Source organism: Sorex araneus, chromosome 4 (genome assembly GCF_027595985.1).
Source record: "Sorex araneus isolate mSorAra2 chromosome 4, mSorAra2.pri, whole genome shotgun sequence".
Taxonomy (NCBI): domain Eukaryota; kingdom Metazoa; phylum Chordata; class Mammalia; order Eulipotyphla; family Soricidae; genus Sorex; species Sorex araneus.
Window position 1 is genome coordinate 42,670,407 of NC_073305.1, and position 26,245 is coordinate 42,696,651.

At 47.3% G+C, this 26,245-nt stretch overlaps 1 protein-coding gene across 1 annotated transcript in view; it reads left to right on the forward strand.

The window, feature by feature from the left end:
- LARS2 (leucyl-tRNA synthetase 2, mitochondrial) overlaps positions 1 to 26,245 on the forward strand; it is a 149,475-nt gene that overhangs the window by 94,812 nt on the left and 28,418 nt on the right. The window contains exons 10-14 of the mRNA XM_004614528.2: positions 6,098 to 6,202; positions 9,172 to 9,287; positions 10,427 to 10,710; positions 12,994 to 13,092; positions 15,883 to 16,020. Of these exons, the coding sequence (XP_004614585.2) occupies positions 6,098 to 6,202; positions 9,172 to 9,287; positions 10,427 to 10,710; positions 12,994 to 13,092; positions 15,883 to 16,020 (742 nt within the window). The remainder of the gene's footprint in view (positions 1 to 6,097; positions 6,203 to 9,171; positions 9,288 to 10,426; positions 10,711 to 12,993; positions 13,093 to 15,882; positions 16,021 to 26,245) is intronic.

A 26,245-nucleotide genomic window follows, 5' to 3' on the forward strand; every position in this document is an offset into this window, starting at 1 on the left:
GTCAGCATGGGGTGTGACAGAGGATGAGGAACTGAATCCTAATCCTGGAGGTGTGGTCCAGCCAGACTCTCTGCCATCAATCAGCCTTGCAGCTGACATAATAAATGTCATATGAGGGAAATGTACTTTCCTGGCCACCGGACAACAGAACCCTATTCCACCGAGCATGCTGGGAGCTGGTTGCATGGAGCTCGGCTTGGCTGTGCAGTGCTGAACACCGGCCTTGAAGCAAGTCCCCTGAGGACAGTCATTTGTAGTCACTAACATGTGTCCCTGGCATCCCCTGCCATGTGAAATGCTTTGGTTGCTTCAGATCTCTTAGTCTCCCTTGGGTTCCCGAGTTTCCTTACCGCACAAGAAATACAGAGAATACTAGGGCTGATCAGAGACTTGAGATTTTCCTTCTCTTCTTTCTGACCCGGAGAGATCGTAAAACAGTTCCAACACTTGCCTTGTACACACCGACTCAGGTTTGAACCCCGGTACTCCCAAGTCCCACTAGGAGTGATTTTTTTTTTTTAGCTTTTTATAACCATTTTTATAAACTCTTACATTCAACACAAATTTAGATTTTCATGTGTTCTTAGAGAACACTGAAATTTTTATAATTATTCTGTCCGGGCACAGTGATCTCTGAGAATCTTGCCATCACTGTGACTCTTTGATTCTTTTTTTTTTTTTAGTGAGTCACAGTGAGGGTACAGTTACAGATTCACACATTTTTGTGCTTGTTTTTCCCTCATGCAATGTTTGAGAGCCCATCCCTCCACCAGTGTCCATTCTCCACCACCAATGAACCCAGCATCCCCCCACCCCCCACCCCCCCACCTCACCTCTGTGGCGGGGCATTCCACTTTGATATCTCTCTCTAGGAGTGATCTTTGACTGCAGCCAGGTGTAAGCCTCAAGCACTGCTCGGTGTGGGCCCACTCCCCCCCCAACAAAAAATGCAATTATTTATGTTTACAGTAATCTTTTATTTATATATCAGATTTTTATTCTATTGTTTTTAAGAAATAGCTTTTGACCAGATAACAATTTGCAGTTTGCTTCTATGCATTTTTGCAGTTTTACTCACATAATGAGTTTTTTTTTTTAATTCCATTTGAAAAATGGACGTAGCAGGACTTTTATATGGAAAATTCTTTCCTGGAGTACTCTGCATTTTTCCTGTATTTTTCTTGTTACAACTATATGAAGGTGTAATTTACCCATTTAAAATAGACAGTGCAATATATCCATGGTATATAACCGTAGAGTTGCACAGCCATTCCCACAGTCAATTTTGGAGCATTTTCAGCATCTTGCAAAGAATCCCAGTGTCTTCTAGCAATTACCCCTCATTTCCCTACTTTCTCTGCACTGGACAATCTGAATCCACTTTCTGCCTCCATATAGACTATCTGTTCTGGACTTTTTGTACCCAGAAAATCTTGCAGTTTGTGACTTTTTTCAATTAGCACATGAGATGTTTTCAGGGTCCACAGTGTGGCATGTATCCGGTACTTCATTCCTATGTCAGATCGTTCCTCCAGTGCGTGGGTATAGTCCAGATCTTTATCTCCCCAGCACTCAGTGGGCAGTTGGGTTGTTCCTGCTTTCTAGCTATCAGGAACACACACACGTTTATTTCTTTTGCATGTGATCATAGTACTTTTTAATTCATGACCCCACACATTTTTGGTTTTTGTTTGTTTGTTTGCGGGGTATTTTTGTGTGAAGTAAGAAAGTTTTATAGAAACTTATGTAGAAAGATGTGAGGGGAAAGAAAGGAAGAAGTACATTTTGAGAGAAAACACAGGCTTCTCCAAAGCAAGCCGAAAAACAGAGACAAGCAAGTGAGATATGTGTTCAAGGGAGAGCACGGGGTTGAGGAGCAAGCCCCACACATGTGTCTTTTTTTCTGGGGCAGGGGTTCACACCCAACAATGCTCTTGTGTTATTCCTGGCTCTGCACTCAGGAATTACACCTGGTGGCTCTCAGGGGACCATATGGGATGCTGGGAATCGAACCTGGGTCAGCCTCATGCGAAGCAAACTCTCTCCCCTCTGTACTATCACTCTGGCCCCACACACTGTCTCTTAAGAACCCGACTGCTTCTATTTTCATCTTCTGGTCTTCACTTAATATGGTACCAGAAAAACTTCTTTGTTTTAATGTAGGCTTCACAATTATTTTTAAGCTGTACATAATATACTGTCAACTCAAAATTGTGTGATATCTTAAATCTTCCTATCACGTTAAACACTTACCCTTTTTCATGTGTGGGTTCTTGTGGCAATGGCTACTAAGCATTATGTCCACAGAACTCCTGACCTCTATCGAATTGCATCCTTAGGAACCATTACCAGGAGTGGGATTTTTCATTGTTGTTAGCCAAAGGTTAGGAACATTTTTCTAGGTCTTGGGGCACGTAGCTTTTACTGACTTCTGAAAGGGCTGTTTCAGTTTACAGTGCCATATTCCAGTGATAAATGAATCTTGGTACAGCCTTGTAGGCATTGATTTTACCCTTCTAAAAGTGTTGCAGATTTGCCAGGTATAAAATAGTAATGCTTCAAAATTACTTTGATACCCATCTCTCTTTTCAAAACTTAATTTGTCTTTTTCAATCCAAGTGATACAGAGGGGGAATGCTGACAGCCAAACTAAACCAGCCTCCTTACCCAGCCACTTTTAACTGGTGTGGCTCTATGTTAACTTAAGATATACACTTAGCTGCTAGGCCATGGTTTGATCTGGTTTTTGTTCAATCCCAAAGAAGTTTACATTTGCACTCTAAGGTTTTTTTCTCCCCTGTATTTAACAGCATAGTTTACAAAGTTGTTCATGATACAGTTACAAGCATTCAGTGTTCCAACACCAATCCCACCAAGGTGTAATCTTCTGTCCACCATTGTCCCCATTTTCCCAACCACCCCCCAAACCTGCTAGTAGGCACAAAATAATTTGTGTTATATTGCTTATTACAACAAAATGGCTAATGGAATTATCCAAAAAATACCTCAGTAAAAAAAAAAAACTTTCAGTAAAAGGAAATTTTTTACATCTCACCATGGGGTCATTAAGTCCTTGTCTTAGGGTTTTAGTCCTTGTCTTGTGGTAGAACTGTCCACCAGCCTTATTTTAGGGCCCTTCTCACAGCCTGGTTGGCTTTCCCAAAGATATAGGGCCTAGCACCAGGCATCACCTTTTTTCTAGTTGTTTTATGACAAAAGTTTAATGCCACCTGGCATTAGCCCTGTGGAGCAGATCTAGAGCCACTGGCTGTCCAGCAGGACCACGTGGACTGTCACCACCACAACCCTTTGCTGACCACACCCAGGAATGCAGCAACCCAGCCCCAAGGAAGCAGAGTTGCATCAAGTACAAAACACGGGACAAGACACAGGATACATTCCTAAACACTTCACTCAGAGGACTCCGGGTGCCTTCCATTGTGTGGCTCTTAGCGCGGGCACCTTCAGAAAAGTTTCTTTCTGCCACATGTGAAACTGAGTGGGTACAAATTGATCTTGTGAGGCGGTCAGGGCCAAGGAGTTTCTGTCCTCCAACCTGCCACCTCGAGGCTTGGCCTTATCTGTGTGTTCTAGGATGGGCTTCGTCAACCTATACCCCTGCACTTCTTCTCCACAGACCACTAATTATAGCCAAAGCAGTGGACCTATGATTTTCCACTTTTCTATACCCACAGGCCGATATCTATCTGTGGAACAATGGCTGGAAACCACTGTTCTAAGGTGTGCCACGCGTCACTGGACAGTGCAGTAAATAGAGTCAGAAAAGAAGAGGAGCCTTTTCCCTTTGCTCTTCTGGACATAACCATGGTGCAAGGGAGGCTGAGCAGTGGGGCTACTTGATGTGTATCTAGGGGCCCAACCACACGACCTCCTATTGAGTCAGAAAGGGAGGTCAACTGGAAGTTGGCCCACTGCCATTTCTGTGTACTGTCTCCTGGTGTGTCTGTATTCCATTCCTTCACTGTGTCTCTATGCTCCCCAGTTCTAGAAATTCCCAGTTTCACTCCAACTCCACACCCTTCCTCTTAATCACTTACTCACTTAATTATGTCATGGTCCTGGAATTCGTAGCTGTACACCTCTTCTTTGAGGAAGGACAAGGGATCAGAAGTACATGTCGCCGCTTTGAGGAGTGTCAGCACTTAGGTGGCTTGGACAGCAGGCGCCCCCCTCCAGCCATGAGATGGTGGGCGCTGGTAGGGGGGCAGAGCTCAGCATTTCATAAAGCCCCATCACACTCTCTCCTGTGCTTGCTGACTCTCCGGGGAAAGATTAGAGCCCATTTAGGTGCCATACTTATTGAGCTCTACATTTGTTAAAAATAAATTCTATCTCCTAGAACTGTTTTAACTTTGGGGTTTTGTAAAACATAATCTTAGATCATTGTGAAGTCTTAAAACATGGATGTATAAATGCTAAGAGTTCATAATTTTTTAGCTGTTCCTTAATTTTGCAGTTAGCTCAAATAAGCTTATTGGTTATAGTCCTTCAATTCTTTATCCTTTGGGACTTTCTTTGGTTATCTTGACTTTATGTGGCCATTGGGTCGATCCCCATCAGTGAAGATTCATGTATAAATGGTTTCTCCCCATGTTCCCCACCCACCCCCATAGTTGTAACAAGCTTCGTTTATGATAACACAGTGCTTGAATAATTCCAAATTAAGTGTTTTGTTATGGTCACATAAATAAAATGAACGAGGTAAACTGCAGTTCATTTTATTTATCTGACCATGATAAAGGGACTGGAGCAATAGCACGGCGGGTAGGGCGTTTGCCTTGCATGCGGCCAACCCAGGTTTGATTCCTCCATACCCCTCAGAGAGCCCGGCAAGCTACCAAGAGTATCCCGCCCGCGCGGCAGAGCCTGGCAAGCTTTCCACTTTGGCATATTCAATATGCCAAAAATAGTAACAAGCCTCACAATGGAGACATTGCTGGTGCCCGCTCGAGCAAATTCATAAACAACAGGATGATAGTGCTACAGACCATGATAAAAATCTTCTACCTGACCTCCTGTTTTTCCTCAAGTTCACCTGTTTTGTTTTGTTTTGTTTTGTTTTTCATTTGCTATATGTTCTTTGAGGTTTCTAAGTCTTCCTACACTCTCCTGGTCGCTCTTTAAAACTCTTCTTCACACAGTTTTCTCCACATGCCAACCTGCCAAGTAATCTGTTGACTCCCTTGTTTTCCTAAAGATACTTCCTGCAGCCCCGGGTCCTGCTTGATCCAGACCTGCGGCCTCGGGCCTCTGCTTCAAGTCTCGCCCTCCCACTTCCCGTCCCGGAATTGTCCCCTCCCGCTCTCCTTCATGCATCTGCCGCCTCCTGCCCCCCATGTCTGCCTCTCTGTATTATCCCCTAATTTTGCTGGAACACATCCTCCTGTATTGCCTAGGGAGGGGTGCATGGGAAAGTAGGGTTTTGTCTGTGCGTGATCTGAGATTTGTTCATTCATCTTCTCGCCCATCCCCTTCCCTCTTCAAGTTGCTGTGACTTTTTTTTTTCCTTTTTGGGTCACACCCGACGATGCACAGGGGTTACTCCTGGCTCTTCACTCAGGAATTACTCCTGGCGATGCTCAGGGGACCATATGGGATGCTGGGATTCGAACCCGGGTCAGCCTCGTGCAAGGCAAACGCCCTATCTGCTGTGCTATCACTCCAGTCCCCTGCTGTGACTTTTGAGCTTCAGATGTTGCCTTGTTTTCACCAAAGACGTTCTTTCATGCTTCTCACTCTTGTATTTATATGAGTTGAATTACAGTGGGGAAAGGAGTCTCCTTTCCCCACCATGAGAAAGTTATAACGCCACCCACTTTCACTTCTTTGGTGATGAGCATCGATGAGCATTTTCGCGTATTTGTTTCATCTTTGAGTTTCCGCTGGTGTGAATTATCTATTAAAACCATCAAAGAACAAAATTTTCCCAACAATTAGCACATGTCACCAAAGTTCTTTCCAAGGCTTCAGGTTTTTTGTTTTGTTTGTTTGTTTTTCTCCCTGGTCTCCTCCAAGATTCCGGTGGTGTCAGCCTCCCAGCTGACCGGCGTCCATAGTGAGTTGCTCTCATTTTCAGATTGCCTCACGCCCGTGATAGCTGTGAACATGCTCACCCAGCAGGAAGTTCCTGTCGTCGTCTTGGCCAAAGCTGACTTTGAGGGCTCACTGGATTCAAAAATAGGTGAGTAGCTATTGAAATATAATCAGGATAATATCTCCCCCAGGCCTTAAGGTTGAACTCTGAGCCTGATGCTCGTAAGTGAAAGAGCCAGCTGTTGATCCGTGATCTGTTTTACCTGCTCGCGAAAAATGAACGCCCTTTCATCTAATCGTTCTTTAGTTAAGCAATACATTTTGAATACATTCCAAGTGTGTTGCTCCTGGCTGGCTGCTACTGAGAATGATTTAAGAGAGAGAGAGAGAGAGAGAGAAAGAGAGAGAGAGAGAGAGAGAGAGAGAGAAATAAATGTCTAGCCCACAGATCTCGCCCATAGCGCTTAGAGAGTGAGTGAGAATTGTACATACAGTGTAGGGAACAATAGGACTCGGATGAAAATCCAATTTCCGAATTCATCGAGCCAACAGCAGCTGCTGGGAGGGGGGGTGGCGGGATTCAAAGCACAGCTGATGGCTTTGGCCGGGTTTTTGTGAAGGCTCTGTGGAGGAGGTGAACTTGAGCAATTCAGGAGAAGGATTGGAAACAGCAGTGAAATTGAAAGTCTATTAGAACTGTAAATGGGATACCAGAGTGGCCTCCCTCATTCTCAGCGCTCAGCCATCACCTAATGGGAGGATTGTGGTCCTGAGAGCTGGGAGACTGTCCTGTCCCAGGCCCGCTGTCAGGCGGGGCCCCCCCCCCCCCGGCTCCCCTCCCTGGGGTTCCTGTCCCCGCTAGTCTCCAGAGCACCCAGACCCCTGCAGAGAAAGCTGCTTTCACACTCTTAGCTCCTACTCCATGGAAGAAATCGCATTTCTGATCAAAATCCTGTTTTCCCTCACAATTGCCACTTCAGTTTTTTACCGAGTGATGTGAAGAAACATCAAAACAGAAAACGGATATTAGCCACTTGGCTCATTCTCTTCTTGTGACCGTTTAAACGTCAACAACGTGTTGCTTCAAGGAAATGATTCCTTCTGCTTTTGTGCATTTTATAATTAGTGAAATTCATTAGTACATCCAGCTGAGATAAACAATAAAGGAAGCACTTATTAAAACAGCTTTTCCTTTCATTTTTTCTTCTTCATGTTTTTGGTCAGAGTAAAGATGCAATATTGGGAGTTCTGAGGGGAGAGAAAATATGCTTTGCGGGGCAGGGGGTGCTTTTTCATCGAAACTTTTTTTTTTACCCTCTTGTCTTGCTTTTCCACAGCAACATAATCAGCATTTGCACTTGCCCTTCAAGAAAACAGAAACAAAAGTAAGATACAGAGGGGTTTGCTGTAGTTGGATAAATGAATGTGACACTTCACATGATTCTGGGCCTCACTGACCCGCCCTCTGTAGCCCAAACATCTTTATGTGCCACATATAAACTCTGTGGCCACAGTGTCACCAGTGAACAGGACTCCTCATTACTCAGACCACACACTTTCAAAGTGTAGTAAGTCTTTTTCCTCTTGACCGTGAACACTTTAGCAATACTAACTACTTGCCATTTGTCCTCGGCCTTCAGAATACAGGTTCCCTCCGGACTTTCATTTGCCTCTTTGAGTGCTTTTTCTGTCAACAATGTCAGCTGAATCACCCACAACTTTCCATCTTAATCAGAGAGCTTTAAACTTGTGTCCTGGGGCTTCACTTTCATGTCATGATCCCAGAAAGGTTGTTCACAGAAGTTCAGCGTGAGCATCCTGTGCCTGGCCCCGAGTTTGGTATCTCTCTGTGTGCCACGTTTTGTCCTCAAGGGTACTTGAATAGCAGAATTTCTCAGTCAGTGGCAGTGTGGACTCTGGGGCACATCTGGCAATTTTAGGGACATTTTGTTTGTTGTAACTGGGGGATTGCTACCAGCGATCCTGTTCTGCATTCTACAGCGCCCAGAACAGCTCCAACCTCAAAAGCTAGACCATCAACAGGGTTCAAGTGGAGAGAAAAACATGTTTTTAGAACCAGCTCAAGGTCAAACTCTATCCCATGGCCCTCTGGATGAGTAATTTGCTCCTGCTCAATTTCCCTCCTCCAGTGCCTTGTGGGTTGAAGAACGGACGGAGTGTCTGTGCCGAACGGACCACTGCCTCCAGAAATGATGCTCAGCACAGGGGAACACAGTGTAGCTTTCACTTCAGCTGAACAGATTTCTTAGAGTCCTGAAAGGGGAAAAAAAATATGGAGCTAGGAAATACTGGTGGCATCAGCCCTGCTTTTCAAGAAATCACTGGGGCCAGAGCGATAGTACAGCGGGGAGGGCGTTTGCCTTGCACACGGCCGACCTAGGTTCGGTCCCCCACATCCCATATGGTCTCCCGAGCACTGCCAGGAATAATTCCTGAGTGCAGAGCCAGGAGTAACCCCTGTGCATCGTAAGGTGTGACCCAAAAAGCAAAAAAGGAAAAGGAAAAAAAGAAACACCACTATCCTTAAATGCCCAGTATTGGCCAGATAGTGACAAAAAACACCCAAAATTTAAGTTTTCATTTAGGGCACAGTAAGAGAATGAATGATAGCACAGCGGGTAGGGCATTTGCCTTGCACAGAGCCAACCTGGGTTTAATTCCTCCGTCCCTCTCAGAGAACCCGGCAAGCTACCGAGAGTATCCCACCCGCATGGGAGAGCCTGGCAAGCTACCCGTGGTGTATTTGATATGCCAAAAACAGTAACAACAAGTCTCACAATGGAGGAGGAGTTACTGGTGTCCACTCGAGCAAATTGATGAACAATGGAACAACAGTGGACAGTGCAACAGTGCAAAGAAAATGAGCAAAGCTGAGAGATACAATATATTAATATACTGATAGGAGTATAGTAACGCCTCTGTAAACGGGTGGCTTTAGCAAGTGTGTTCTTCACTCTCCCCGTGAATGTAGTCTAGGCTTACCATTTCTCTAACTGAAAATAGTCTCCTATAAGAAGCTAACTGTGAGGCTGTCCATTTTTCTGTGATGTGGCCGTTTGAATGGGAGATGCTTCATGTCTCATCCCCTTTGAATAGGAATCCCCAGTACCAGCTTAGAAGACACTGCTTTAGCCCAAACCCTGGGCTTGTCCTACTCTGAAGTCATTGAAACGTCACCAGACGGCACAGAGAGACTGCGTGACTCTGCTGAGGTGGGTGTCCCATGGGTGAACCAGGAACGTCTTTTTAAAAAAAATTATTTCCGGGGCTGGGGGCTAGAGCAATAGCACAGCGGGTAGGGCATTTGCCTTGCACGCGGTCAACCCCGGTTCGAATCCCAGCATCCCATATGGTTCCCTGAGCACCGCCAGGAGTAATTCCTGAGTGCAAAGCCAGGAGTAACCCCTATGCATCGCCGGGTGTGACCCAAAAAAAACAAAACAAAAAAAAATTATTTCCTTCCCTTCCCTCCCTCACTTTTTTGGGTCATTATTGTCTCTGTTGTGAGGGTACCAGTTGTAACCCGCCACTCAACTCATCCCATTGCCTGCCCGTCATGTAGCCTTGTTTTTTTCTAGTTCCTTTTTTCTCTTTCCTATTTTTATTGAGGAACCGTGATTTTTCAAGACAGCTTCAGATTGAATAACCATTTGTGGGCCTTGGACAGAACATAGAAAGTGTCCGGGGGAGTCTTGTGTTCAACAGAGCCTGGGGACTACTGGCTAGCTGAGTGTCCGTCCTCCCAACTGTGTCTCTGAGATGCTTAACAGCATCTTAATCTCCTTGGGTGACCCTGGCTCAGCGACACCTTCCACCCAGGTTTCAGACTTGGCACTACTTGGCTCTAGGATGGTATGTAAGGAAATGATCAGACTCTTTCCATTTTCTAACCTCATGTTTGTACTTTCACTTCATAAATTATATCCCTAGACCTGAGTTATGCTCCAAAATATCCACTCTTTGGGGCTGGAGCGATAGTACAGCAGTTTGGGCGCTTGCCTTGCATGCCACTGACGCTGGTTTGATCCCTGGCATCCTCTATGGTGCCCTGAGCACCGCCAGGAGTAATTCCTGGGTGCTGTGCTGGGGGTAACCCCTGAGCATCACTGGGTGTGGTCCCCGAAGCAAAAATAAAATGAAAGATATATATCTTTTTTAGACCTTGGATGTGCGGAGCCTTGGATGTGCAGAGCCAAATTCTTAAAGTCAAATATGACTTTCGTCTTTACTCAACTCAGTCATCAAATCCATCCCAGTCGTGTTATCTTTGGGAGGAAGGTGGCTCAGAAAGTCACACGTGACCCCACCCAGAACCTGGCGCAGAGGGAATGACTCTCTGCCCCCTTCTCAGTTCACAGGCATGAAGCGGCCCGATGCCTTTCTGGCCCTGACTCAGAAGGCCCGCGAGAAGAGAGTGGGCGGAGAGGTGACGAGTGACAAGCTGAAGGACTGGCTGATCTCGCGCCAGCGCTACTGGGGCACACCCATCCCCATGGTGCACTGCCCAGCCTGCGGCCCCCTGCCGGTGCCCGTCGAAGACTTGCCGGTGACCTTGCCCCGCATCTCTTCTTTCACTGGCAAGGGAGGCTCGCCGCTGGCCGCAGCCTCCGAGTGGGTGCACTGCTCCTGCCCCCGGTAAGGCCCCCGTCTCTGGCCAGCTCCCAGTGTGCGTTTCACACACCCTCCCATCTCGGGGAGCTGCTTCCCCAGGACTCCTGCCCAGCTGGGGCCTGGAAGGATGGTGTGGGTCTCTTGGGCCCTTGGAGAGAAGGTGCTAGAATTTTGCCCAGCCCCTGGGAAGGACGCCCACTCCTCTTTCTGAGTCAGTTGGAAGGAAGCAGCCCTTCTTTTAACCTCTTCCTCTGAAACATCTGCTCTAGCTGTTTTCATCCAGCCTTGCCTGAGGCCACTGCCTTCTGTGTCACTCACAGAGAACTGGTGGGGACGAGAAGGCAGTTCTCTCGCTCCACTGCCACTGCTGCACTTGGTGGCGTGGTGGCAGCTGGGGTCCCCCCACCAGGTGTGACAGAGAGGGCGGGTGTGCAGGGCTTCCTTCTGGACCCCCAGGAGCACCTCACTTCCTTTCTTCACGTGTCAGGAAAGGGATTGCGCTCTGCCTCGGCTCCCTGTCCCGTCACCAGTGTGATTTTCTATCGTACCTGCTGATTGAACAAAGAAATAACACGTCCCCGGCCCCAGTAGCTTCCTTCCGTACAGAAGCCATGTTCCTCTGCTTTAAAGATCACGATGAGGGAGTTTTCAAATAGCTCTCAGGCCAGAGAGTCAGGTTTGACCCCCAGCACCCCATAAGAGCCCTCTGAGCCCCATCAGGAGTGATCCCTGAGTGCAGAACCAGGAGTAAGCCCTGAGCACCGCTGGGCGTGGCCCCAATACTGGACGAGTTGTAAGTGGCTCCCCAGGAGGCCCAGATTCGGGGTACCTGCGTGGTCTACTCGGCCATTTCCGTTTATAAGCGGGGCCTGGTGGTTTCTCCTGCAGTATTGGTAGAGTCTGGGTCAGCTGCTCCGTAGACGCAAGGCAGACAGGCAGACCTTCTGTGAGTGGGTTTCTCCTGAGGAGCGCTGGTAGTTTTCATGAGTCCCCACCCACTTCAGCACTTGGCAGGGGGGTGAGTCACCCACAGCAGTGCTCAGGGGCTACAACCAGCTTTGTGCTCGGGGGTCGCTCCTGGTGGTGCTGGGAGGGGGCAGGTGATGGCAGGCGGTGCTGGGGATCACGCCTGGGCCATGCAGAGCACACGCCCCACCCTTTCAGCTCTCCCCAGCCTTCTCCTTCAAGTGTGAAGTTTAAAACAACTCAAACACCAGCACCCTGGCTGAAGTAGCTGAAGGCACGTCGGTTCCTCCCGGCGGTGGGGGGGGATTGTGATTCCCCCCTCAAGTTCTCAGAACCCCCAACACTTCGCTGTCAGAGGCAGTAGCTCCAGGGGAAGAGCCTGGAGCCGAGCTGCTTCCTCCCGCAGAGGCCTCCGCTGCTCGTGGTTAATAGCCATTAACGGGGATGCCTGTTCCTGGCTGCTAATAAAGCTGCAAATAGCCCGTGTTGCCCGTCCACTAGGGGCGGAGGCCTTGGGGGGCCGCCAGGCCGAGTGACTTTTGGCAGCTTGCCCTGTCAGATCATGGGCCCACCACCCCGGGGGGGCTGTGCTTGAGAACCCAAGCCCCCCCCACACACACAGCCTGGGACGGGGGTTCCTTTTCTCCCCAGCCCCTCCCCCGCAGGGATCTTACTTCCTGCGGTCTCCACACCCCTGTCCCTAGGCAGGGAGCTTCTGACTTGCGGTGTTTGTGCATTTCATGGTCAAACTCCTCTTCCGCCAGGCGGACGGCCGGCTCTCAGCATGAGATCACGTGGGAAGTGACACTGACAGTGGATTCTCCCAAGCCTGGCGTCCGTTAGCTCTGGCAACCCTACAGGCCTCCGGGGCGATTTCACTTAATAAGGTCACCGCAGCGGGACCCCTAATCCAAGTTCAGCCCCTCTCGGCACAGCGCAGTGTTCACTGCATTTGGGTTTTCACTGTAAGGCAGATACTAGCTGAAGGCAGCCTTGACGTGCCTGAAATAGAAGATCTTGTGCGAAAGAGACTCTCGATCCTGCCTGGTCTTGTAAGGTAGTTAGATTTTTCTCCAGCCGCTTAAAATTCAGAGAAGTGGAGAGGATTTTTTAATTGTTCGAGATTGAATTTTTTTTTTATTTTATTTTGGAAATGTCTTTTAAAACATCATGTTCTGAACAACCTGAAGAGAACTCTCCGTGGATTGTCGTTTCCCGATCAGTGGCATTGTTCTCCTGACGTTGTAAATTCATGCTAATTGCCATCACTTTCTCAAAAGCTGGTGGGAAAATGGCATTAAAGTTTAAATAGAAACCAATGGAGGCGCCTCTCTTCCTTAGGTGCAGGGGAGCAGCCAAGAGAGAGACAGACACCATGGATACCTTTGTGGACTCTGCATGGTACTACTTCAGATACACCGACCCTCAGAATACTCAGAGGTAAGGTGCCCGCGGGTGAGTTCTTTAAGTATTTGGCACTGGGGAGCCTCCCAGCCAGACACAACGCAGGGAATAGGTGTGTAAGAGATTTTCTGGGGGAGCGTGACTTTGAGGAGTAAAAGGTCTCAAGGCAGGATGCCTGGCTGGATCCTGTGAGCAGGAGTCTTGGGAAGGAGGCATCCAGAACACAGGTAGCTCTGGGAAAGGGTTTGCGGGCTGCAGGGAAGATGGAAGAGCCCCCCCACACACACACACCCCGCTGGGCAGAAGCACCCTCGCCTGTCCCCTCCCCTTTGGGAGAGCTCGGGATACAAGGACACAGAGGATGCAAAAGTAAAAGTGCCACCACTGGAGTCCCACGGACAGCTCTGCTTCTTGAAACAGGTATTCATATAATTTGACATTTAAGTATTAAACCAGTCACAGGACCCAGGGAGACAGTCCAGCAGGTAAAGCACTTGCCTTGCACGCAGCTAACCCGGGTTCAATCCCCAGCACCACCCGAAGTGATTCCCTGAGTGCAGAGCCAGGAGTAATCCCTGAGCACTGCTGGGTGTACCCCTCCCCCCCACCCAAAAACAAAAAGCAAGAAACCAGGTTCCTCCTAGGCAAGTAAGTGCCAAATTCAAGGGAAATGAAACCCTGCACTAGGAAGTGCTGCAGTAATGCCCTCGGCGGCCCTGTGCCGAGCGGAGGTTCTGTGAGTGGAAAGCTCGCCTGCTTTTTACTTAATTGAAAATCATGGTGGCGCCCAGTGTCCCGGGAGGAGGGAGCGTGAGAGCTCAGAAGCTTTGCCGCCGAGCACACACAGCTAGTAGATCATTTCTCACGCTGATCAAGCCACCGAGTGTTAAACACGCTTTAAATAATGACCAGAAGAAAACAAATGACAGGCCTCTCAGCTCTCCGGTTTTTCAGCTCTTTGCCTGTGTTTCTTTGGCAAAAATAAATAGAGACCAGGGACGTGGATCAATGGCACGGTGCGCGTCTCGTTTGAGGGGGACCTGGGCTAGTCCCCGGCATGGCAAACAAAGGATGTTCTCTGGGGTCGGGGAGACAGCGTGAAGCGCTGGACACAGGCTTAAGTGCAGGAGCTCCAGGTTCCATCCCGAGCCCCACCTGGGCGTACTGAGCACTGACTGGCGTGGCCCCCAAGCCTAAATAGTCGATAAATAAGAGTGAGTGAGCGTGGTAAAACACGGGGAAAACAGAGCTGGCAACTTTGCCGGCTTCTCATCGGAGGGAGAGCTGTTACTCTGAGATGCCGAGTGCTTACAGGAAAATGCCCCTTTTCTTGTTTGGGTGTGAGGGAGCGTATCTCCCAGCCCTGGCCGGAATCATACTCTGGAGCACTGTGATGCTGCGGTTCAAGCTGCCAGGCCCGAAATGAGCAAGATCCTGAGCAAGCAGTAACTGCCAAGGGCAGAAAGGAGGGGCTGGAAAGCACCCATAGGCCCTGCAAACCCACAGATGGGTCCCCTTCTGGGTTCTTCTAGAAAGCGTGTTGGGTGCTTCCCACTTAGTAATGGCCAAGAGATGCAAGAGGAATCAGACTTCCTGTCCGTCAGAATGCTGTAAAAGGAAGCAAGGCTAGCCGCTCCATTCCAGGGCGTGATCTTTGATGAGACATCCGGACACTTCCAATTAGGGAATTTCAGTCAGCACATCATCCTTAAGACACACACACACACACACAGGCACACACACACACACACACACACACACACACACACACACCTTAAGAGTCCCAGCTGAAAAACAGAGGTTTATCACTATACCCAAAGATGCTTCAGGGGTCTAGGAAGCTCATGGGGAGTTGAATCCCCGGAGCCACACGCACTGAGACAGTCCTGCCCACACCATTATCTGGGGGTCGCTGCCAAAATATAGGCAATTGCTGTATACAATTTTTTTTAGAGGGGAGGCTTTTTGGGTCACACCCAGCAATGCACAGGGGTTAATCCTGGCTCATGCACTCAGGAATTACTCCTGGCAGTGCTTGGGGGACATATGGGATGCTGGGAATCAAACACAGGTCGGCCACGTGCAAGGCAAATGCCCTACGTGATCTGCTATTGCCCCGCCCCTACTGTATACATTTTAAGGCTGTTTTTAAGCTGGGATCCAACTCGGTGGATGAGTACATGCTTCGTATATGTGAGGCCCAGTGTCTAGCACCACCAAAAAATAAAAATGAGAAGATTGAATTGTTTGTTTACTTTATAAAACAAGTGTCTTGAGGCCAGGGAGAGGGTTCAGACAGCTCGCACACATGCGTGGCTTGCAGGAGTCCAGAGTTTGATGCCCACTCAGCGTCACACAGTGCTTTGAGCACACCGGTGTCACCCCAAAGGCAAACCCCCACAAAAAAAGAACATTTTTGTCTGCCTGTTAATGCCCGTTCTAAATGTCACGTTGCCCTCTGTTGGTAAGAACAGAAAAAAAGCTCCCAGTTGCCTAATCAAATTTAAAATTAAAATGTGTCTCGATCTAGTCAACTATGCATCATGCTGAAATGCCTTTATCTTGCTGGTTTGTTTACACCAGGTTCTCATTTTACATGAAAACCACATGTGTTAAATTTGTGATTTAGCAGCACTTCACAGATAGTGTTTATAAATCTCAGAAATCAACGCTGATCTTTTGTTCCTTCTTTGTTTTGAACATTAAAAAGCCCTATTTTTCTACAGTGTCTTTTCTTTCTGCTGTGTGCAAATGTTAGTAAGCCTTTCTAGAGTAAGCAGCTGGAACAGGGCACGGTTGTGAAATGACCCTCTCTCTTTCTCCCAGCCCTTTTAGCACAGCTCTGGCAGATTACTGGATGCCTGTGGATTTGTACATCGGAGGCAAAGAACATGCTGTTATGCACTTGTTCTATGCAAGATTCTTTAGTCATTTTTGCCACGAGCAGAAGATGGTCAAGCACAGGTAAGCATTTACAGCTTTGCAGAACTCCATTCCACCCACTAGCAGTTGCCATCAACTCAAAGCGGGTGACAGCATTTTCTGAATGATGGGGTCGAAGAATCCTCGTTCTCAAATGTGCTTCAGAGGTCGGTGTTGGCCTTAACCAGTTCTGATGCTTCTGTAGACTGACCATGGGGAGTCATTACTAGAATCCAACCTGCTATGTCTCCACCGGGTTAAGTAATGGAGATGTTTTCCTGTGAGGCAGAGAAATTCATGTTATTTGGGGTTTTTATAGCTTCTTACCTGAGGCCGTGTTTATTGTCTGATCCTTCTGTGTAAGCGCTGCTTTCAAGCTTGACTAAATCCTGCTTTCATATCTCGCTCTGATAAAAGCATATAATGGATTTTAAACTAGGGAATCACATTGAAATCCATCAGCGACTTCTTTTCCTGTTGGCCTAGAATCTGTTCCCCATCGTGTGTATGTGTTTGCCAGGGGAGGGTGCTTTTTTTCCCATGAAATGTGTTTATCATATAAATGATGTATTCAATGTATTGCATATTTCAAGACTACCCGTACACCCTCTCCACAGGGCAAGAAACGGGGACACAAGGTTTTCAGAATACCCAGGTCTCCCTCCTAATCCTGTCATCCTCCAGCACTGCCACCCTCCCCACTAATTCCTATCCTGAATTTTGAATTATTCACTTTCTTGCTTTTCTTTATACTCTATCACTGTTAGAGATCTTGTTTGGGGGCCCCATCTGATGAAGTTCAGGGGTTACTCCTGGCTCTGCACTCCTCCTGCTGGTGCTCAGGGGACCATATGGGATGCTGGGGATTGAATCCCAGTAGGCCACGTGCAAGGCAGGTGCCCTACCTGCTTTGGTATCTCTCCAGCCCCCTGCTAGAGGTTTGGGTTGGACTTTGGAGGGGGAGGCTTTTGGGAGGGAGGGGGGCGGTTGAGCTGTATTTGGCAATGCTCAGGGCTAACTTCTGTCTCTTTACTCAGGAATTGTTCCTGGTTATGTTTGCAGGACCAAATGGGTAGCTGGGAATTGAACCCAGGTCCACTGCCTGGAAGGCAAAAGCCTAACCCACTGTACTATTCCTCTGGCCCTTGCTAGAGTTGTGTATTTTTTTTTAATGTTTATATCATTGGATAGATTATCCAGACAGAAAGTTAATAAAGAGGTATAGGCCTTAAATAGCACTTAGATCCACTGGTTTGACAGGTATATATATAGAACATTCCATTCCAAAGCAAGAGAATATACGTTATCCTCCAGTTCATAGGAAACATTCTCAATATTGGATAATTTGATAAGCCACAAACACGTATTAATAAATTTAAGAATTTTGAAATATTTTAAAGAATCTTTTCTCATCATAATGGCATAAATTAGAAAATAACTAAGAAAAAAATTGGAAAATTAAAAAATATGTGGAGACTAAGTAAATGATACTGCACAACCAATGGGTCAGTAAAGAAATAAGAAAGAAAAACAATGTATTAGGAGGCAAATGACAATGGAACTACAGGGACTGGAGCAATAGCATAGCAGGTAGAGCGTTTGCCTTGCATGCGGTTGACCCGGGTTCGAGTCCCAGCATCCCTATGGTCCCCTGAGCACCGCCAGGAGTAATTCTTGAGTGCAGAGTAGGGAGTAACCCCTGTGCATCGCCAGGTGTGACCCAAAAAGAAAAAAAAAACCCCGAATGCCTGAGTTTCTCAGCAGATTCATTCTCATGCGTGCAGGACTTGTCCCGAGCCTGTGAAGATCGACCATGAGCATGGCATCAATTGGCTTCTGGAGGTTTCCAGCTGCCAGGGCTCTGTTGGGGCAGGTAGTGGGCTCACCCGCTCCCCTCGGGGTGCCCCAAATGAATTCAGCCTGGCGTGGGGTGAGAAGGCCTCTCTCATTAAAGGTTTTTTAAGCAATATTTTAAGCAATATCGCTATATTTAAACAGAATAGGATCATATTTCGTATATTCTTACCCAGTTTCTTAACTCAACATTCAGGGGACTCACCCGAGGGGACTCACCTGCCCACCACTCATTGCCCCACAGTGTTCCACCCTGCAGGACCAATAGAGAGTGGCCTGCGGTTCCAGGCAGTTCCTCTGCGAGCAATCCACATCTCCGTCCTGGCATACACGTCTCGTGCTGAATTGCTGGGTGTGTGTATACACCCCTTTACTGAGCTCCGCCCATCCAGTTCCCAGATGGGTCAGGCAACAGCCCTCCCAGGTAACAGGGAGAGGGTGCCCGTAGCTCTGCCGCTGCATTTAGTGTTACCCAACTTCGCAAGGTCTGCAAACTGGTGGCTAAGTAATGGGTCACTCTGTGAACTGACTCTGAATGAAAAGGCACTGTTTCCTCGTGAAGGTTAGTGCATATTTTCACGTTTCTTAGCCTTTCTGCTCCTTTTTTGTGTCCTTTGTTTCATCTGGATTGTTTGGTTTTTAGTGATACGTAGGAATTCTTTGACTAGTCAGAATATTAATCCTGACGCAGCTTTATGTGTGGTATTTTCCCCCAGCTGTTAGCTTGTCTCATGGTGTCTTCTGATGAACAGACCCTCTTAATTTAATGTTGTAAATTTTAATCATATTTTCCTTTATGGCTATTGCTTTTAATGTCTCAGCTCCATTAATGGAGCCATCCGTCCATTTCCCCACTGATCTGAAGTGCCTCTTCATCATAAATCAAGTTCTCATTTATACACAAGGGCCTATTTATAGGATCTTTACTTCTTTCACTGGTCCATTTGCTCTTTGCTATGCTAGTAATTTGCCGGCTTTTTAATTTTCATTTTACCAGTTTTAATATCTAGTGAGGAAAGCTTCTCCTACTTAGTCCTTGTTCTTTAGGAGTATCTTGGCTGTTTTGGACCTTTGTTCTTCCATAAAAATTTCAGATTCAACTCATCAGATTCCAGAAAATGATCTGTTGGGAGTTTAACTGAAATTGCATTAAATCTACCCACTTATAAATATTCTTCTCACACTTCTTGCAGCTCTGACATTAACATATGAAATCATTTTCCTTTTCTCAGAAATGTTTTTTCATGAAGGTTCATCAATTAGTTATTTTGCTAAAACAATGTTTGTTTAACCTCATTTCTTAGAGTTTGCTAGATCAGTAAGTTGGGGTGAGGGGCAGGGAGTGGCCACATCCAGCAGTGCTCAGGAGTTACTCTTGGCTCTGTGCTGTGGGGTCATTCCTGGCAGTGCTCACAGGTCCATAGGCAGTGTGGGGATGGAACCAAGATCAGTTAATGTAAGAACCCCTGTACTGCATTTCTCATGCCTTCCATAATATGTTTAAAACTATTTTAAAATATCTGACTTTTTAAAAATAATTCTTCCTTAGGAAAATAATTTGGGCTTTCTTATCTGCTGTATAGACAGGAACATACTCCCTGGGATTATTTTCAGTTGTCTTTTGTTTTTGGTAATAGAATGACTTTCAGAATATTTTGTTTTGTTCTGGGGTCACTCCCACTGGTGCTCAGGGGTTTCTCCCGGGTCTGCATTCAGGAATCACTGGAGGTTGGGGGAGGCTGGGGGCTCATGTGGTACAGGGGATCAAACCCAGGTCAACTGCATGTAAGGCAACTGCTCTACTTGCTGTACCCTCTCTCCAGCCCCTAGATTTTTTATTTATTTATTTATTTATTTTGCTTTTTGGGTCACACCCGGCAATGCACCTGGGTCATTCCTGGCTCATGCACTCAAGAATTACCCCTGGTGGTGCTAGGGGACCATATGGGACGCTGGGATTCGAACCTGGGTCGGCCGCATGCAAGGCAAACGCCCTACCCGCTGTGCTATCACTCCAGCCCCCCTAGAATATTTTCTTAACTTCAAAAAGAAAGGACAGACTAGGGAAGAAGTGACAAGTTATGTCCCTACCCAGATAAACCATATTTAAGACTTTTTTTTTTTTTTGGCTTTTTGGGTCACACGCGGCGATACACAGGGGTTACTCCTGGCTCTGCACTCAGAAATTACCCCTGGCGGTGCTCAGGGGAACATATGGGATGCTGGGAATCGAACCCAGGTCGACTGCGTGCAAGACAAACGTCCTACCCGCTGTGCTATTGCTCCAGCCCCATATTTTAGACTTTTAAAATTTCTGGTAGTGGGGGGTAGGGTTGGGGCCTCTCCTTCTCTCTCCTTGCCAGGCAAGCACCTTGCCCACTGTACTATCTCTTTGGCCCCGGAAGATTCAAAATAATCTTTTCCCTGCCAGAGTATGAACATAAGAGAACACCAGTCTGCACCCCTCCTCCATCCTTCTCTTCCACCTCTCCAGGGCTTTTTTGATAGTTTCAGGAAGACTTTTGCCACATCTTCATGTTTCTGTTTGACTCATTTTTAATGTTACATGTGTCACATAAATATCTCTTGCTCTTTTTCTCTTTTTTCTTTTTGGGTCACACCCGGCGATGTACAGGGGTTACTCCTGGTTCATGCACTCAGGAATTACTCCCGGCGGTGCTCAGAGGACCATATGGGATGCTGGGAATTGAACCCGGGTCAGCCAAGTGCAAGGCTAACGCCCTACTGGCTGTGCTATTTCTCCAGCCCCAATACCTCTTGCTTTTTTGACTTTATAATTTATCTTGCTTACCTATTTACATCAGCATGGACAAATCACCTATCCTTTAATTTAATTTTATTTTATTTTTTTACTTGAATCCAGTAAGATACACAATTGCAAAGTTGTTCGTGGTCAGCTTTCAGTCATATAATGCTCCAACACCCTTTCTTTCCTCCACCAGTGTACATTTCCCACTACCAATGTCCCCAGTCTTCCTCCTCCCTCCCCGCCCCCTCCCCCACTGCCTGCCTCTATGGAAAGCACTTTTCTTCTCCCCACCCCTCCTCTCTCTCAACCCCCCTTTAGGTATTATGATTTGCAATACAGATACTGAAAGGCATGTCACCCTTAGGCATATCACCATTCTTTTCAATCTACACATAGTGTTCGCCATTGGAAGTAACAGTTTACTTAAACTATCATCTATTTTTCCAACTGCTATTACAAAAAATAAAATACTGATTGTGTACTTTGTAGTTTAGGGGCACTGGGGGGGGTAGGAGGGCAGAGAGGGAGGAACAGGCATGTGGAAGTACCTGTAGGGTCAAATCTGTCTACTGGGGAATATTCGGTTAAAGATACACATTTTTAACTTTTTGAGATAAAAGTATATTACTTTGGGCCAGGGAGATAATATGGGGGCTCTCGGGTGCATGTATCTTAAACAGCTGACCCCAGTTCAATTCCTGATGTTGCCTGTGGTCCCCCAGGCACTGCCAGGAGTGACCCCGAAGCACGAGCCAGGAGTATAACATTTCTGAGCATCATTGGAAGTGACCCCCCCCCCACTTTGAAGTGGCCAGTGTAGCTTTGCTGTGTGTGCCTTATACGTGTGAGGATTCCGTCCGCAGCACCACAAAGAAAGCAAATACACACATAGATAGATATCATGACAGATGCACAGAGACATGTATTATCTAATCTGACCTACTGCATGCAAAGCATGCACGCTTGCCCTTTGAGCTGTCATCCTGGCATTGATTTACTTTTAAAACCTCCGTAAAGCTGACTGACGTCCAACAGTTTTATTGAAATGAAGTAAATTGAAAGCTCCCTCCCTCACCCCCCCCCACCCCAGACCTGCTTCCTCACTCTCTCGTGCACACATTCTCCAAAAGTCTATTGTACAGAGAACTAATTTAGGATATAAATGAGATTCTTAAGAGGATTTTCTTCTCATCAGTGCTAGAGACCTTCCTGCGTACAGATAAACCACTGGGCACCAGAAGGACTCGGAAACACATTAGCGGCACCTATTCTGAGCTGAAGACATTAGTTACAATGTATCCCGAGGTGCAGAATTCGCCATTCAGTTTCACATTTTCTTACCTAGAGAAACTCCTTTCTCACTAGATAAAGATTATCCTTTAGGATGGGTGATCTTCACGGATAGTATAGATCCTCAATAAACATTTGCTTAAATAAATGGAGTTCGGCCCCCTTAATATTCATAAATAAAACTTGTATTTTTCAAAGGAAGTGTTCTTGGGAAGGGGAAGAGTTGGTAGAGGTTAAGTTCAAAGACCAGTGGCATGAGAAATACTTCCTAAGCAGCTGTAGAAACAAAGACACAATGATCTCTAGCTAACAGTAAGACACGTGTCTAAATGCCTTTTTTTTTTTTTAATTGAATCACTGTGAGAGCAGTTATAAAGCTCTGCAGTCTAAGTCTCGGTCATACAATGATCAAACACCCATCCCCTCACCAGTGCACACCCTCCACCACCAAGAACCCCAGTATACCCCCATCTCACCCCTCCCCCACCTATGTGGCAGATGATTTTCACCTTACTCTCTCTCCGCTTTGATCACATTCAATATTTCAACAAAAGATCCACCATTATTGTTTGGAATTTTCCCCAACAATCAGACCTGCAGAAAAGGCATCATTTTTAGAAGTAACAAAAGAATCAAGCAGTTCAGGACTCGCTATTTTAAGGTACAGGACAGGATCCGGCTCCTTTTAGAACATGTTTCTTGGTTGGTTTTGGTTTGGGGGCCACACCTGGTGGTGTGAGGGGGTGCTCAGAGTCACTCCCAGCCATGCCTAGGGGGCCATGCAATGCCAGGATCGAACATGCACCCCCCCTTGTGCCATGTGCTCTAACCCTTCACGCTACTACCAGCCCCTGCCTTTGTGACTTCTTCACAGTGATTTAAAACTGAATCTGAGGGGGCATAGGGGGAAAGGGAGGTTTGCAGCATTTCTGCATCATGTAAAAGTACCATTTGGGGCCAGCCTTTGTTCCTGTCCACATCCATCCCTACTCTGCAAAGCCTCCAGGTGTACCTGGAATTTGCTTTAGCACCACCTTCAAGAGCTCTATGTTAATTTATTTTAAATGCTCAGAGGCTGACCTTTGTGAGAAAGGCACAGAAAATCATCAGACTGTTTCTCAGCTGTCGGGATTACTCCTGTTAAAGCCTATCAGGGCAACAGACAACTGCCGGAAGCTACCTCGGAGGGTCGTCACACGGTCAGGATTTCAGCAAGCCAGCTGGGCACAGAGGAACGGGAACCACTCACTTTCTGTGGCGAATAATTTCAAAGTGGGCAGTTAGACATGTTTTCAGAGTGACCAAAAAAAAAAAAAAAAGACTAAATCCCACCAGCCTTTCCTCTATCCACCCTTTCGCCTACCGGTATGCCCACTCTCTTCCCTTCAGGAAAGTTTTGTTCTGTTGTATCACTGATTTGGGGGGCTTTGTCTGTTAAACAGGTTTTTTTTTTTTATCCTATATTGCACACATAGGCAAAAAGTCATCTGTAATTTGTCTTTTTCTTTCTAATTTATTTCGTGTTGCATAATCCTCTTGAGATCTTTCCGTTTTGCGGCCAGTGGAGAAGTGTCACCCTTTTTCAGCAGCTGACTGACATTTCCCTGTATGTTGATACCCCTTGTTAATCCGCCTGAGTAGGCTCTCAGCTGCTCTCATGCCTTTGCTATTGTAAACCGTGCTGCAGTAAGCATTGGGGTGGATATACTTTTCCTGCTGATGTTTCCCGTTCTTCGAATGGGGGGGGTCGCAGGGGGAGGGTTGGTGGGTCATGTGGTAACTGTTGCCAGCTGCTTGAAAAAGCTCTGGACCATTCTCCAGAATGGCAGCACCAGTTTAGATTCCCACCGGCCATGGACAAGAGTTCCTTCCCCCCCTCATACCCCCATAGCCTCTCCAACCCTTGTTGTAATTGCTGCTTCCGGTGCAAGCTGTTGTCACAGATGAGAGGTAGCATGTCCCTGTAGCTTTAATTGGTATTTCTTCTATAATTGAGGCTTTTGGAGAATGTCCTCAGAAGCGTCTGTTCACATCTTTGCCCTGTTTCATTGGTGACTAGTAGTTTTCATGACTCGGGTCTTCCACCCTTTCAAAACTTCTAAACTCCTGGGAGGATCAATCAGCACACATATGAACAACTACTGAAATACAGCAACTACTGAAAAATGCGGTGACTGAAAAATACAAGTCAAACAGCAGCAAGGGGCCATTTCCCGAGCTGCCAGTGGAGAGCTGCACTCGCATTCATGCACTGCAGGAAGTCAGGTTGAACATGGCCTGTGAAAAGTATTTTGGCAATATATAGTGAGCACCTTGAAAATACTCACTTTTGGAGCACGCTGATTGCCCTTTCAGAAATCTTTCCTAAGGAAATTTCCGGAAATGCTTTTCCTCAAATATTTGGATATAATCTGAAAGTCCCAGAATGCTGGGGATGAATGGATGAATCACGGCCCATCCCTAGGGAGGGCTCTTGTATGGCTCTGTAAAATTACATGACAAAGAATATCTAGGGGCCAGAGCTACAGTGCAGTGAAGGGAAGGCACTTGTTTGCCTTGCACAGACTGACCCGGGTTCTATCCTTGGTGTCCCCTATGGGACACTCTATAGTCCCCTGAGCCCTGCCAGGAATGATCTCTGAACAGTCAGGAGTAAGCCCTGCACATTGTTGGGTATGGCAAAAAAAAAAAAATCTAATACTATGGAGAAATGTTTCTGAAATAAGAGAAAGTGAAGAAAGAATCAGAATTGTAGATGCAGTTGGTTAGCTCTCTGTCTTTGTGTACACACATTGCACAAAGCAAAGAAAGCGCTAGAAAAAAAAAATGCCTTCATGCTAGGGGGAACACTGTTAGCCCCAGGGCCCTTTGGATAATGGGCTTGCTGATGATGTTGTCTGATTGTTGTAGCGCACTTCTGATTCCCCCCACTCATTTTTTCATGATTATGTAACTTTAAAACTGGGGTGGGGGAGGCATTCACCGCATAAATTCTAAAACCGGGAGCTGTTCCGAGCCTCCCACTTTGCCGGCCGGGGTGGGGTGGGCGTTGGCTCGGCTTAGACGTCTGTGCCAGGATGGGCGCCGCCTCGGGCACGTGTCCGGTGGGCGTGTCCAGAGGAAGCCTTCACTCTCCCATCACGGGCACGGGGGAGCCGGGGCTTCTGGTCCAGCAGCCCAGAGGAGCACTAACTCCCCGAGCCGGGCATCTCTCCCCAGTCTGCAGCCAGCGAGGAGAGAGAGGTGGTTTAAGAAACTGCCGCTGTGTGCCAGTGGCCGCCCACTGCCCCCTGAGGGCCCGTCCAGGGAGCCTTCTCCTACTTCTCTGATCAGCAGACGGTCGCCGCAGCGAGCAGGGGAGGGGAGGGGGGAGATGGGCTCCCTGCGTCTCGTCATCTCACTAAAGCCGCCTTCTGTGCTCGCTTGCTGGCTGCTAGGAGACGAGGGGCCTCCGCTTAGCAGTCAGACCGGCCAGTTCTGTGCCCGTGTGGGGGTGGGCACAAGCCTGGTCTCTGAGTCCGCAATCGAGATGCTCCTCAGAGACTCGCGCCTTCCTGTGCTCTTCTTTGCGGAGGGGGCACCGTCCTAGCCACCTGGCCGGGTCTGAGAGTAGGCCCTGGGCACCGGGGGCGTCCCGAGTGGGTCAGCCCACCCCTGGGAACTGGTTCCAGCTCAGGTGAGCCTGAGCCACGTCGTGGTTGGTATATTCCTTGTATACAATGATTTTTTTTTTCAAGATATACTATTTTTTTTAATTTTCCCCTTATACTTTATATAAGTGCTGTGGTTTACAAAGTTGTTCATGACGGTTTGTTACAGGCAGTCAATTTTCCAACACCAATCCCACCACCAAGGCACCTTCCCTCCACCGTTGTCTCCATGGCAGGCTCGCAATAATTTATTTTATATTGCTTGTCATCAATCATTTGCTAACAGGATGATCAACAAATATTTCCTTAGAAGAAAGTGAGTGGAGATTGTTGTGTCTCACCACGGTATACAATAATTTTTAAAAATTTATTTTTACTTTTGTTTGTTTCCTTCGGGGGACCCACCTGGCTGTGCCCAGGACTTACTCCTGGCAGGCTCAGGGGACCATATGGGGTGCAGGGGACCTAACCCAAGTCGGATGTGTGCAAGGCAAGCGCCCTCGCCGCTGTCGTATCTCTCCATACTCACTGGGATCTAGTCTGTTGTTGTTGTTCCTACAACCACCCTCTTCTCCCTGCGCTCTAGCTCTGTCCTTCCTCTTTCCTCCCCTTCCTCCTTTGCTTCCTTCCTTCCCCAAAAGAAACGACCGGTGGGCATCAATTACATCAGGGCGACCCAAAGGAGGAAGAAAACCCAAGGACA